General features: G+C 34.8%; 2 protein-coding genes across 2 annotated transcripts; both read left to right on the top strand.

Annotated features, from left to right (window-relative positions):
• The first annotated feature begins 5,457 nt into the window (after positions 1 to 5,457).
• On the top strand, positions 5,458 to 8,700 carry LOC147399489 (putative protein phosphatase 2C 53). The gene is made up of 4 exons (XM_086444858.1): positions 5,458 to 5,914; positions 7,260 to 7,601; positions 7,908 to 8,087; positions 8,209 to 8,700. Exons 1-4 carry the CDS (start codon positions 5,468 to 5,470, stop codon positions 8,404 to 8,406), a joined length of 1,167 nt encoding a protein of 388 aa, XP_086300984.1. The 5' UTR covers positions 5,458 to 5,467; the 3' UTR covers positions 8,407 to 8,700.
• A 1,041-nt stretch (positions 8,701 to 9,741) lies between these two features.
• MSFC1 (Mitochondrial substrate carrier family protein) lies at positions 9,742 to 13,554 on the top strand. The gene is made up of 2 exons (XM_086444860.1): positions 9,742 to 10,490; positions 12,818 to 13,554. The coding sequence occupies exons 1-2, from the start codon at positions 10,071 to 10,073 to the stop codon at positions 13,352 to 13,354; spliced, it is 957 nt and encodes a 318-aa protein (XP_086300986.1). The 5' UTR covers positions 9,742 to 10,070; the 3' UTR covers positions 13,355 to 13,554.

The raw sequence follows: 13,554 nt of genomic DNA, 5'->3' as shown, positions 1-13,554 counted from the left end.
GAGAATTTTGATCTAAAAAGAATATGGAGTTTTTTCCTTTTTGAAAGAATTGACAGAGCTTGGAATTATATCTACTAAAATTTACACTTACAGTAAAGTCTGTCCTATAGATTTTTTGATAAATGAGATGAGCCTCTTAAACTCGATTTTAGAAACATGTTTTGGCCAAATATTCGCCCATTTTTGTAAAACATCCTTTACATATATAGCCAAATTTAAAGTATTTTATTACAAGAAGAATGCTAGCTCCTCGCCGCACATTCACTTTCATAAAATATGAGATTTTGGCTTAACCCTATGTTATTTTATATTTAAGATACCTCCTTATATATTTTCAAACGCTGACCATCTCACAATTTAATTTGAAATTGATTATTTATTTTGTTGAATTAACTTAGTGTAGGTGGTGCAAAATTAATCGGTTCGTGTGTGTCATGTGGCTTAATTAGAAAGAAAGTGGAAAAACATAATCAACATTTGGGGACAAAGATGACTTAGGTTTGGAAGTTGGGGATTATCATAAGCCATCTAATCACCTATTTGGTGTATTTTACCTAATAAATATATACAGTGCAGGTTATTGGAGGAGAGAAAGTATATTTAAGTTGTTTCATTCTTTTTTTTTTTTCTTATATAAAAATAAGACATTAGGGCAACAAAGGGAAGGAGGGACCCACCTTTTAACTCTAATTTCATCATCTTCTCTATGATTCTTTTCTCTTTCATGAAAATTTCCTTCCTCCTTGTGATCTTTCCCCTTGGAAAGTTTTATGTGCAACTTGTTGAGTTGAGGGTCAACTATACCTTGTAGGGTGGCCAAAGAATTCATAGCTCTGTGGGGTTTTCACTGTCAGGATCGATGTAATTGAACTTTACCCACCTTCCTAACCCGCTTAAATAGGCATAAGCTGCTTCCAGAGCAGAGGTAGCGAAGCTAACAAGCCTACAAGCCGGAGGCGAAGGAGGTCGCATTTGCTTCTAACCCGGATTCGAACATGATGTGCTCCGGTATCCTCCCGGTTCATCAGCTCCTTCGGACCCTTGCTCTTCCCCCCAGCTACTTATGAACACTTGACCTACCCTTCCTGAGAAGCTTATCAAGGCTCAGTTTGCCACTAGGCCAACCCCTTGGGATTGAAAACCCTACATATAGGAATACGGTACCACAATTATCATCAAACATCCAATGTTAGAGAAAAGTCTAAAAACTCTCTTTTTTTTCACCTTAAATACATATGGACATTTTTGTAAATTCGAAACCAACATTAAGATCATGGGATTGCAATTTCCTTGATTTTTGGCCAAAATCACTCTAATTGTATATAATGTAAATGTAAAGGTAAAGGTGGGGGGCATTTATAGGATTTATTTAGGTGATGAACCCCTTCAACTCGGTTTTGTCTCATTCAAATAGTGAAGATGTAGTAGTAAATAATTTTAGAGTGTTACTATTGCCACACCAAGTGTGTGCAACTCTGATGATTTACATAGGAATTGGTGTGGCATTAGTAAAATTTGGTGTGACAATATTAGCTCTCTAATTTCAACTTTTACAACTATCCAAGGACTGGAGACGAATAATGGGGTGTATCTGTGCACCGTCCCCTATCTCTTTAGGACTCTAGGGGTTGCAATCCAAACAGAAGTCTATATATACATGAGGAAGTAGTTCCCTCCTCTCTAAGTCTCAACAATACGAAGATGTTTCTAACGCTTTGATAGGCCTTCGTCAAGTAGAAAATCGTTTAAAGGTGTGTTCAACGTTGATTTTTAAAGTCTATCTATACATGAGGAAGTAGTTCCCTCCTCTCAAGTCTCAACTATACGAAGATGTTTTTAACGCTTTGATAGGCCTTCATCAAGTTGAAAATCGTTTAAAGGTATGTTCAACGTTGATTTTTATTTTTATTTTTATTTTCTATAAATTTATCTTGATGTTAATTCAATGTGATAACATGGATCAGACTGAATACAAGCAATATATTTAATAAATAAATAAATAATCAAGCAATAGAAACCTCAATAAATATAATTTTAGTTCAGGATTGAATGATTTGAAACTCAAATAAATGTCGCTATCTAGAGACATGTAAGTAGTTCGACTTAAATTATGAAAAAAGAAGTATTTTTTATTATTTATTTTTTGATAATGGGGCGTCCGGACTTACGTCCAAACCAAGGCATATGGGACCCTCCCCTGAGCACGTGCAACGCCTGCACATTACACACATCGGATAAGTGAGAGAACGCCTAAACCCTTATGGGGGCGTAGGAAATATTGCTCATATTGGGTATCAAACACACTACCTACGGACTCTCACTTTATTCAAAAAAAAAAAAAAGTCTCGCCTGTTTGGATCTACTTGGATGTTTCCTTAATGGTTCGAGAAACCATTCAACTATTTCTAGAAAGCAGAATGTACTAGTTCTACTTTGCAATTGAGTGCTTCTTGGAAAAAACTATAGGAAGTAATTAGGGTTTTAAGTATGATTTTAAAACTTGAAAACTCGACTTGACTAGAATGTTCATCAAGTCAAGTCAAGTTGATGACTCATGAATCACCTTTGACGAGTCCAATAAGAATATATTAAATTTTATAAATATTGTAAAAGTAATTTTACTATTTAAAATAATATTTATTTTTTGTTCTATACAAATATATCGAATAAATATGCACAACTTGGTAAAATCTTTTATCCAACTAAGTGATTTTTCGATCTAAATCAGCCAATGATGAGTTTAACTCAGCAAGTTGGTTCCATTGGGGTTTGGGGCTGAATCATCTTGAAATCCAATTGAGTCAAGTGAACTTTGACTCAATGAGCTTTTAAACCATGGTTTTAGGAATTGTTTAAGATGGTCATTAATTAGACAATGTTGCAATTTATAAATTGGTCGGGATCGTAAACTCGTGAAATCCCGATTGTGTATGTACAAGATCTAATGGTTGGGAATTGGGATAAAAGACGGATACCGAGAATATATTATGAATCTGTTAGATAAATCTCAATTGTTGAATCTCACACATAAACGATCAGGATTGTGTGTGTACATATGATTTCACTTTCACGAGTCTACAGATCTTAACCCTTTATTAAATAAACCAACAACTTTAATGTAACAGCTCTTATTAGAAGTCACATAATTAATATGCATTGTTTGGGCAATATTTTCAAATATTGGGGATGGTTGATTTATAAATGACATTTTTTTTTCTTATGTTTTAGATTTTAGATTTTAGGGTTTTATATAATGAACATAACACATAAATTGAATATCACATCTCAAAAGTCAAAATAAATAAAAAGAAGATGAAAGAATGATCTAATTCAATGTGTATTAGAACCCTTGTAACTTGCAATTCAAGGTAAGAGTAAACCTTCCAATGTGTTTTCATGTAAATTGAATTAATTCTTCATTCATTTTCAATTGCAATTAAATTTCATATTCAAAAAGAGATTCTAAAATTAATTAATCCTAATTTTAATTATAATTATTTACGCTCGATTCTAAATCAATTTTTGTTTATCTTATTGTGAAATGTAACAAAATCGATTGAAGAATAGAGGGAAAAAAAAAAAGATGCAATCACAAAAAGAAATTCAAATATTTTTCTGTGATTCCCTCAAAATTGAGGTACGTTCATGGATACACTATGAAATTAAAGAAAACTCTTCATTACGTAATATACTATTTCATCGAATAAAGAGAAATATAAATTCCAAGAATCATTACACGCAAATTGGTAAGATATTTATCCTACAGGGTGACCTGCCTACCTAATTCAGAGTTTCCAAACTCCAAAGACCACAGCTGCAACTTCCCAGCAGCTTCTTTTCCAATAAGAACCTGCCACGTTTCAAAATCAAAACCTTCATGACGAAGGTTCAACTCTATCTCAAAACCTTCATAACGTGTTGCTGCACTTTCTTCGAACAATTGAAACTCATTATTAGATTAGTGGAGAGAGAACATTAAAGACAAAAATGAATTCCAAGTATCACGCGCTTTTAGAAGAAACCCTTTTGACCTAGTTTCTCATATTTTTCAAATCTAGAATTTTGAGATACCCCTCCTGCTGAAACTTAAACGTATCTCCCTGGATTTTTAAACTTGTGGCATGATCCCTTGACTTCGATACTCCAAGAGAGATCGATAGAAATTGACTGAAATGCACTCTTTTGGATGTGTTTTAATTCTGAGTAGTGATAAAATGCTAACTAAAAAAACACTCAACTGATGTGACATATGCACTGAATCATATATATTTTCATCGAGATTGATAAATTTAAGAGCTAAACTCAAAATCAATTGATTTTGAATTGGAGCTCCAAATTTATCATGGTATCAGAGTAGGCTTTTCTCTTATCCATGTCACTTAGCTTATATCTTCAAGTGCTTTGGTCTAGTCCGACTCACACGTGCTAGAGCGTATTGAGTTTTATCCCACATCAGACACTCATTGCCAATTGGTTTTGAGTCGGACCCCCAAATGTATCAGGGATACCAAAAAAAAACATCTATGATTCTATGTAATTAAGTGTTTAAAATCAATTTATCATTATTCTTTGATTCTTGGGCCCTTCTTGCTATGTTACAAATCATTTATAAATGCAAATAATTTTCTAAAATCAATTTTACTGGAGTTTGATTGTATAATGCAAATGGTTTGCATTGCAAAAAATTTGCATGAATCACCTAAATTCTTAAGAAATTTCAGTAAATAATTTGCGATACAAAAAGTATCATAAATCTTTTGCAAAATCACAGTGAATTTTTTTATTGCAAAGATGAATCAACAAAAATAAAAATTACAAGAGATCTCCCAATAGTTACCAAGCAATAGTAAATCATTCATTGCAAAGCATTTGTAGTGTTTCGTGTAGGACTTATGTCAAATAAAGTAATCAATTTTCTATCCAAGATTTTTTTTTTCCGCAAAACATCATTGTCAGCGATCTCTTTGATAATCTTTTTCAAATCATCATCTTCAACCTCTCACAAAAATCAACCCTTGATTTTTATTATCAAAAACTCGTTATTGAAGGTTAAAAGGATTAGGCTGTCAATGGACCGAGTTTGGATTATATCATGGTTGATTTGGGTCTACTATCAGAAGGATTGATCGGATCCGAAATTAATTTGATATTAATTAAGTTTTGATTTTTAATTGTGTCTCAATTTAATAAATTATGATTCCATAAACAAAATATGGATAAACTTCATATATTTAAATATAATTTATTATATAATTCAAATGTAATATGGAGGTCGAGTAGATGGATATTTTCGGCAGGTCACGAGTCTTTGGCAAGAAGAGGTCGAAGACCGGAAGACCGAACTCAAGGGGCATGTTATCAATTTGAAATTTCAGGGTCTATGTCAAATTTTACCAAAATGGGGAGGGTATCTCAAAATTCCTATATATATATATATATCTGTAGTATTCGAAACAGAAAATATTACATGTCTTACTTCGCTGCGATTGAGAGCTCTTCAGCCATGATTACTCACTTCCGCAAAATCTCTATCTCATCTTCTGAAACCCTAACTCTGAATCTTCATGGATCTCCATCTCTATCGTCTCCATGTTCTTCATCTGGTAGTTGTCGTTCTTCACCTTTGCGGACACGGATTCAGAAATCACCGAGTATGTTACGGAGTTTTAAAAAGGAAGATTCTTGTGTTGTGGATTCAGCATCTTCTTCAGCTACGCCTTTGAGGATGAAGAGACCGGCGAGGATTGATATTCCGGTAACTCCGTTGAGTTTCGAAGCAACTGCAATGACGCCGGTGGTGGCGGAGTTGGAGGTGGAGCGAGAAAGCTTTTCTGTTTATTGTAAGAAAGGAAGAAGGGAGACGATGGAGGATCGGTATTCGGCGGTCGTGGATCTTCAAGGAGATCCTAAACAGGTTTGTTCAACCTTCAAATTAATTAAGTTTTCTACGTTTTGTTTCCTTTTTTTCTTTATGTTTTGTTGAATTATATTGAGTTTTCTAAGTAATGGAAATACTTGAGATTGTTTTGAACTGGTCAGAATGAAAATGTTGGGGAATTAATATTGGTTTGGTTGTTTGCTTTATAAAAAAAACAGAGAGGGAATTTCAATATTTTTGGAAAATTTTTTAAATAAGCTGGAGAAATTCAGTAAATCAAGAGAAAGAAGTTTTGTTTTCGGGGAATTGGTATGGTTATGAGTTAATGATTTGTTAAAAGAAATGGAGTTACATGGACGGGAGTACCATCTATCTCTATGGAGAATCCAAATACACTCTCGGGTGTCACATGTTCATAGAGCAATAAATTTTATGAACTATTTGAAAAAGAGATTTTATCACGGTTGGATTTAAATTTTATATAATGGAGTTCAATGGCCGTACATTTTTAAAGTTAAGATCTGACTCCAAAATATAATTTTTTGGGGGGTAATTTTTTTTTTCAAACTCAATATTTTCCGCAAACAAGAGGGCTTAGTTGTCATTTGGACCAATGAGGCAGTCTAAGTGGTCCAAATATTGACCTCAGTCCATACTCTACACGATCCCTTGGTCCATGCAACCTGTTCCCTTGTTAAAAAGGTGAAAATTGTAAGAAATTGTGGTATGGTTACGAGCTAATGATTTGTTAAAAAAAGAGTGAAAATTGTAAGGAATTGTAATCCGAAAGCTGTTATTTGTGTTGGAACGTAGAGAAAGGTCATAAGAATTGTAGAGAGAGAGACATGAAAAATCATAGGCTAATGAAATTATAATTTTTTTGAGAAATTAACATTGTTTTTTATGCCTTTGATTCATGCCCAAGAAAAAGAATTTGTGATATTTTTTAAAAAGTCAGTGAAGTCGTGGAAATCATGTAAAGGAAGTTCTATTTTAGGAGAATAGGTATGTTTGTGAGCTTATGATTTTTTAAAGGAGGGAAATTTGTGGTCGCTCAGCCCGTTATTTGTGTTGAAATATAGAAGGTCATCAGAATTTTAGGGTGAAAGATAAAAGAAATCATAAACAAATGAAAATAAAAATTGTATTAGGAGAATTAGTATATGCTAGATGGTCAGACTTGTAGTGAAAATTCAGAATTATAGGATTAAGTAGAAAAGTTTGAATAATTAAAATATTACAAATTTTCTTCTTCTTCTTCTTCTTCTTTGGCTCATAATATTCAATCTCTGGATGCACATTTTTCAGCAATTTTTTTTCTTCTTAATACAGCATTGGATTCTGATTGATTTCTTTCATGTGGTTTTGAAATTAATTTCAGGCTTTCTTTGGTGTTTTCGATGGGCATGGAGGCACAAAAGCTGCGGAATTTGCCGCAAAGAACATTGATAAGAACATTATGAACGAATTGACAAAGAGAGGAGGAGAAGAGGGAATTGTTGAGGTAGTTAAACATGGTTATCTGACTACAGACTTGGAGTTTCTGAAAGAGGATGTCCATGGTGGCACATGCTGTGTGACTGCATTGATCAGGAAAGGTGATCTCGTGATCTCCAATGCTGGGGATTGTCGTGCTATTATGAGCAGAGGAGGTATGGCTGAGGCCCTTACATCTGATCATCGACTTTCGAGAGAAGATGAAAGAGAGAGGATTGAATCCCAGGTAAAGAAGGGTTCTAGTGTATTCCTTTTCAATTTTTCTTTAAAAAACATGGTAGAAACTGAAATCCCATTTGAATCGGATCCATGGATTTAAATCTCATTCAATACCGGGATGACTCGCCCGAGTCATCTTGGTATCATCCATGAACGAGATGGATAGACATGACATCTCACATCTGTAGAATCTCGCAAGATAAACAAGTTGACTCAGACGATATTTTGAGAATCTTGTCCATGTCAATAAAACTCGTCCGAGATTTGAAACCATATTTGGATCTGATGTGTGTAGTGAAATGTCCTTTTTCAGGGTGGTTATGTGGATTGCCGACACGGTGTATTTAGATTGCAAGGGTCTCTGGCTGTATCAAGAGGAATAGGAGATCGACACCTTAAACAATGGGTGATAGCAGAGCCAGAGACTAAAATCCTTACTATTAAACCTGATTGCGAATTCTTAGTCCTAGCTTCTGATGGTCTATGGGATAAGGTAATTCTCCCCAAACAAATATCATTTTGAATTAGCATTCCTCCTACTTTCCTCCACAACCAATTTGCTTCATTTTTAACTATTCTAATTCAGTATACGTATGTTTTTTTTTCCTCCCCAGGTTACAAATCAAGAAGCAGTAGATGTTGCTCGACCTCTGTGCGTAAATACCATAAAGCCAGCGATGCTGTCTGCCTGCAAAATACTTGTAGACTTGGCTGTAATGCGAGGCTCTGTTGATGATATAAGTGTGATGGTAATTCACTTGGGAAATTATTTGATGAGAGATATGTTAGAATTTAATAACAATCTCTCATAATTCCTAGGATTAAATACTAAAGAATCACGTTTTGTTTTCCTTCGAGAAACCTAATTCGTAAGTGGATGATTCTTTTCCTACTATTTCATCACCATTTAGGATGACGACGCGTCGACACCAGTAGTGATCTTGTGATTGTCGTGATGGTGATAATGATGTTTATATTGTGACGAAGGATCGACAATCATTAATCATTTTTTTGTTAAAAAATTTGTAACTCCAATAGGGAGAAGATGGAACTGAGTTCCAATTCTTTTATTTATCTATTTATTTAGATCCTCTATTTTGTTTGCACTTCTGGTCTATTGTTTGGTAATATGTTACCTGGTCAAAAGGTCAATATTTCCTTGTGAGAATTAAGCTATACACACGGTGGATAGTCCTAGAAACTAATTTGATATGCCATGAAATTATTGATGGAGAAATTGGAATGAATGTGACCTCTTTTTACACTTAATTCAACTTGATTTATTATGGGTATGTGATTAAACAAATTGGAAACTTTACAATACTTTAATATGACTAATTATGTTTATATTCAAATTTATTATTTCGATAACCTAGAATATAATTTACAATCTAAATTATTTGCTACAATTTTTAGATCATATTGACAATAAAGTGTAATATTAGTCGATTGCAAAATCCTATCCTAGCCCAATGGCACTCTTAGTGAAAGATGGAGTTCATGAACACCACTTATGATACTCATACAACTCAACAATACACAATACCATAGATTTGATTGAGTACCAGAGCGTCTAAAGATTCCACAATTACATTGAGTGGGGAATGATCAAACTTTATTTTTACCAAAGGAGAAAACCTTTGTATGGCTCTTAGGTTTGTGTCATGATTAGAACCAAATGAAGTTGGATGAAAGTAGCGGAAGCAAATATGAATTTACTCTCAATGATAAAAGACTTGATTTTGTATAAAGGGGAATAAAACAATATAAATCACATGTCCCAAATATTTAAAAGTAGGTTTCATTCTCATATGTATAATTAATAAAATAATATTTAACTTTCGATAAGGGAAATTACATTAACATCTCATAAATTCTAAGGTTTGGCCAAAGGGGTTTTTTTTTTTTTTAAAGGGCATTTCCGATCTCTCTCTTTTTGTTCTTCTCCTCCTCCTCCTTTGACCTCTCTCCCTCTCTTCATTTTCTTTTTCAGCTGAATTGTTTGAAATGAATGGGTGGAAGGTGAGAGGAATACTACCCTAACAAAAATTTGATTTTTAAAGATGCCCTAAAAGTTGGAGGGCGCTCAGAACTTCATGACACGTCAATAAAATTTCCCTTTTGGACAATTAACTTATTTGGCTTTCGTGTTGTCTGTACAATCCATTTGATTTTTGATTTGAGGCAATGATAAGTCTATATAAAAAGTTTTGCAGTCTCATTTGACCTTTGGAAAGTCATCAGATACCGTGTCAAATATTTCTACGTAGACCTATTTCTAAATGGTATTTTTATTGGACACATGGCAGCTTCTTCTTCATTTAACAGCTTAAATACCCTCATTTGTTAACAGCAAAATCGATCTGTATGAAAAATAGTTTCTCTCTCATAACATCACTGGAGGAAGAAGAGCAGGATCCCAGAGAACAAACCCTAGTTTCTTCTTCCTCTTAGAGCCCTAGTTTGTGTTCTTTTAATGGTAAATAACCCTAAAATGGGAGAAGATGAGAAGGCTAATCAACAAATCAAGAAAACAATTCCACCATACATGAAAGCGATCTCTGGTTCAATTGGAGGTGTTGTCGAGGCTTCTTGTCTGCAACCGATCGATGTTATAAAGACGAGGTTGCAACTTGACAGGTCAGGATCTTACAAGGGAATTATCCACTGTGGTGCGACAGTATCAAAGACCGAAGGTGTGCGTGCTTTGTGGAAGGGATTGACTCCATTTGCTACTCATCTAACCCTAAAATACGCACTTAGAATGGGATCCAATGCAGTGTTTCAGACTGCATTCAAGGATTCTGAAACGGGGGCTCTTAGTCATCGAGGGAGGTTACTTTCTGGGTTTGGTGCTGGTGTTATTGAAGCTCTTGTTATCGTCACACCCTTTGAGGTAAGTAAAGGAAAGAGATCGAAAAATGCCCATTTAATTCTAACTTTCTGTTTTTTAATGATTGTTTCGGTTCATGTATGTTAAATTAATAATGTTTTTGGATAATTTGTTGCATGGGTCTTGATCATAAGTAACTCCTTTGTCTTTCAATTTCGCTCTAAAATTCTTTTTCTGCCCTTCTACAGCTCTTATCTGTCTTCACATTTAGGGGAAAACCGATTTCTCAATCAAAACCCTTCGCACCGTCTGCCTCCTTGAAATGTGGATTCAAATGTGATAAAATGTGTTTGTTTTCACAGGAGGAAATTAAATTTTGATGTAAACTTTCAGTTCAGATGTAGATTAGGGCAGGATTATAAAGGAGAACCATGTAGGATTAGGTCAATTTGGCTTCACTTATCCTGGGAAGGGAAGAGAAAGAAGTTACATTGAGACTGAATTCCTAAATAAAGAGTAGAGACGGGCTATCAAGTTTCTTTATTAACTCTGTTGTCTTACAAAATGATGAATCCGATATGGAACCGAGAGTCCTAACCGATGCGTTTATATGAGAAAGATGGTCAATTTTCTTGGCATTTAAGGAAACTCGGGTATCTATTAGATTTTCAAGAACATGTTGACTTTTTTTTTTTTTAATTCCAAAATTTTGGATTGTGACAAGGATATAGGTAATCAAAGTATATAAATGACATTTGTGATTGCAAACAGTTTTTTTTTTTTTTTTTTTTTTTCCGGTTGCCAAATAACATTGTTTATTTGTTTACAAATGCAAAAACAACACCATAATGTAACACCATTATTTTTTTTAATGATAGAACAGGTTCTGTGCGTTACCATCACGGGAGGCTTTCTATAACCCCTTGCTTCCCTAGCAAAAAAAAAAAGCTTTTTATGAGTATGGTTTGCTGAACTACTGGTTTGGTCAATATATGGACTTTAATAAAACACAAAAGAAGTTTAAGGGTGAGAAATTGAAGGGCCATAAGAGCCAATTGCTCATAGTCAGTGATGGAAAACCAAATGAAGTATAGAAAAGTAAAACAAAATGTTACTATAATTATCTTAAGATGTTTTGAGTAGGCATTGAATGGTCCCCGAAGAATTTTTCCAATTCAACTGTTTGGGCTTGAGGACATATTCTTATTACCAAAAACAAGGAATATAAGGTGCAATTCTAAAGACCTTTTTGAATTGATTTAGTGGGTTCTTGTTGTATGTATTTTTTTTTGAAAAGTATAATATATTGAAAAGGAAGGAAAACAGAATACAAGGAGGCTGAGAAAGCCTCTCAAAAACAGCTACAGAAAAAAGCAAAAGCGTCAACAATTACATAAGAATTCCATCGAAAGACAAAATCATCAAAAGTAGTCCCCTTGAATTGTATGTTATTGACGCATACTTTTTTGTTGTAGAGCTAGGAGGAAATAGTAACTGGAAAATTTAAGGAAATCACAATCCCTAGAACTTTATCCAGCGTATACATGTTGATATATCTGAGCATTAGAATAGGGCACCCCACTAAAGCCATTATCATCAATTCAGCAACTCCTGCAATCACAAGAACTTTGCAAAGCGAGAAGTTGTTCACATTTTGTAAAATAAATTTCCTCAGCTCCACTCTCTTTTATTTGACTACATATAATTTCTACCTTCCCGGTGAAATTGCAGAAATGTTCAAAAAGAGCTGGTCACGGCATGAAAGCTTTGATATCAATAAATTACGAGTAATTTGTTCAGATGCTCGGAGCTACTGAGCTTGATAGGTATTTATGTCTTGGAGACTACCCCTTTCTGTATATATTTGACTTTATTCTTATCATCTCACCTCCCATGTTTTTTAATGAGACCTCTATTTTGCTTTTAGATTTTTGTGTTTGAATCCTATTTCTTCACTTAAATTTATCTATTTTCAATCAAGGCCTTGATCTTCATTTCTTTTCTTACAATCTCCTGTTAGTGCCCCACATGGCTTGTCATCTATTAAAGAAATAAAATAAAATAAAAAAACTTGGCTGGGTTTATGGTTGTGTTCTAAAATTTTCCTTTTAATTTGTTCAGTACACTGTACACATCACGTGATACTTCAGAAAAGCACTTGTCAATTTCATCAACCCAATACTAATTCCATGGGTTGCATCCTAACCAATTCCTTGGGTGTTCATATTTTTTATCAAAATGCCTTGTCCGCATCAATATTTACTTCGTTGTTCATTGCTTGATTCGTTTTCAGATATTTTGCTTGATGTTTAGTCTACCCAAATGTCTTTCATCATTTTTGGTTTACAACAATGAATTTGCTCAGTTGAATCTACGGCCGTTGGCTGCAGGTGGTGAAGATAAGACTTCAACAACAGAGAGGTCTGAGCCCTGAGCTTCTAAAGTACAAGGGTCCCATACATTGCGCAAGGATGATCATTCGTGAGGAAGGCCTCCTTGGATTATGGGCAGGAGCTGCACCAACTGTGATGCGCAATGGAACAAACCAAGCAGCCATGTTCACAGCTAAGAACACATTTGATGTGTTTCTGTGGAAGAAACATGAAGGAGATGGGAAGGTCCTCCAACCATGGCAGTCCATGGTGTCAGGGTTTTTGGCGGGAACTGTCGGCCCCGTGTGCACAGGACCCTTCGATGTCGTGAAGACAAGGCTGATGGCTCAGAACAAGTCCGGAGATGGTGTGAAGTACAAGGGCATGGTCCATGCCATTCGAACCATATTTGCGGAGGAGGGCCTAATTGCTCTATGGAAGGGGTTACTGCCAAGGCTCATGAGAATTCCCCCTGGCCAGGCCATTATGTGGGCTGTGTCTGACCAGGTGATTGGCCTTTATGAAAGGAGATACCTAAGCAATGCACCATTGTAAGTGCAAGATTTCATTTGGGTTTGCTCACTCTCAATTCATTTGCAAGCACAAAGCTATCCATTCTTTCCTTTCTGTCTTTGCTTTCTTTTGGGCTCGTTTTTTGTTCATCTGAACCCATCCAGAGTGTAGTTTGATAATTCCTTGATAGATTTTAGATTTTTTAGTGAATTAAAGAGGCGAAGCAATGGTGTTATTTTCTA

The sequence above is a fragment of the Akebia trifoliata genome, chromosome 6 (genome assembly GCF_017979445.1).
Source record: "Akebia trifoliata isolate Shusen 1 chromosome 6, ASM1797944v1, whole genome shotgun sequence".
Classification (NCBI taxonomy): Eukaryota; Viridiplantae; Streptophyta; class Magnoliopsida; order Ranunculales; family Lardizabalaceae; genus Akebia; species Akebia trifoliata.
Note: the sequence above shows the minus strand (reverse complement) of the source record. Positions and strands in the feature narration are given on the sequence as shown.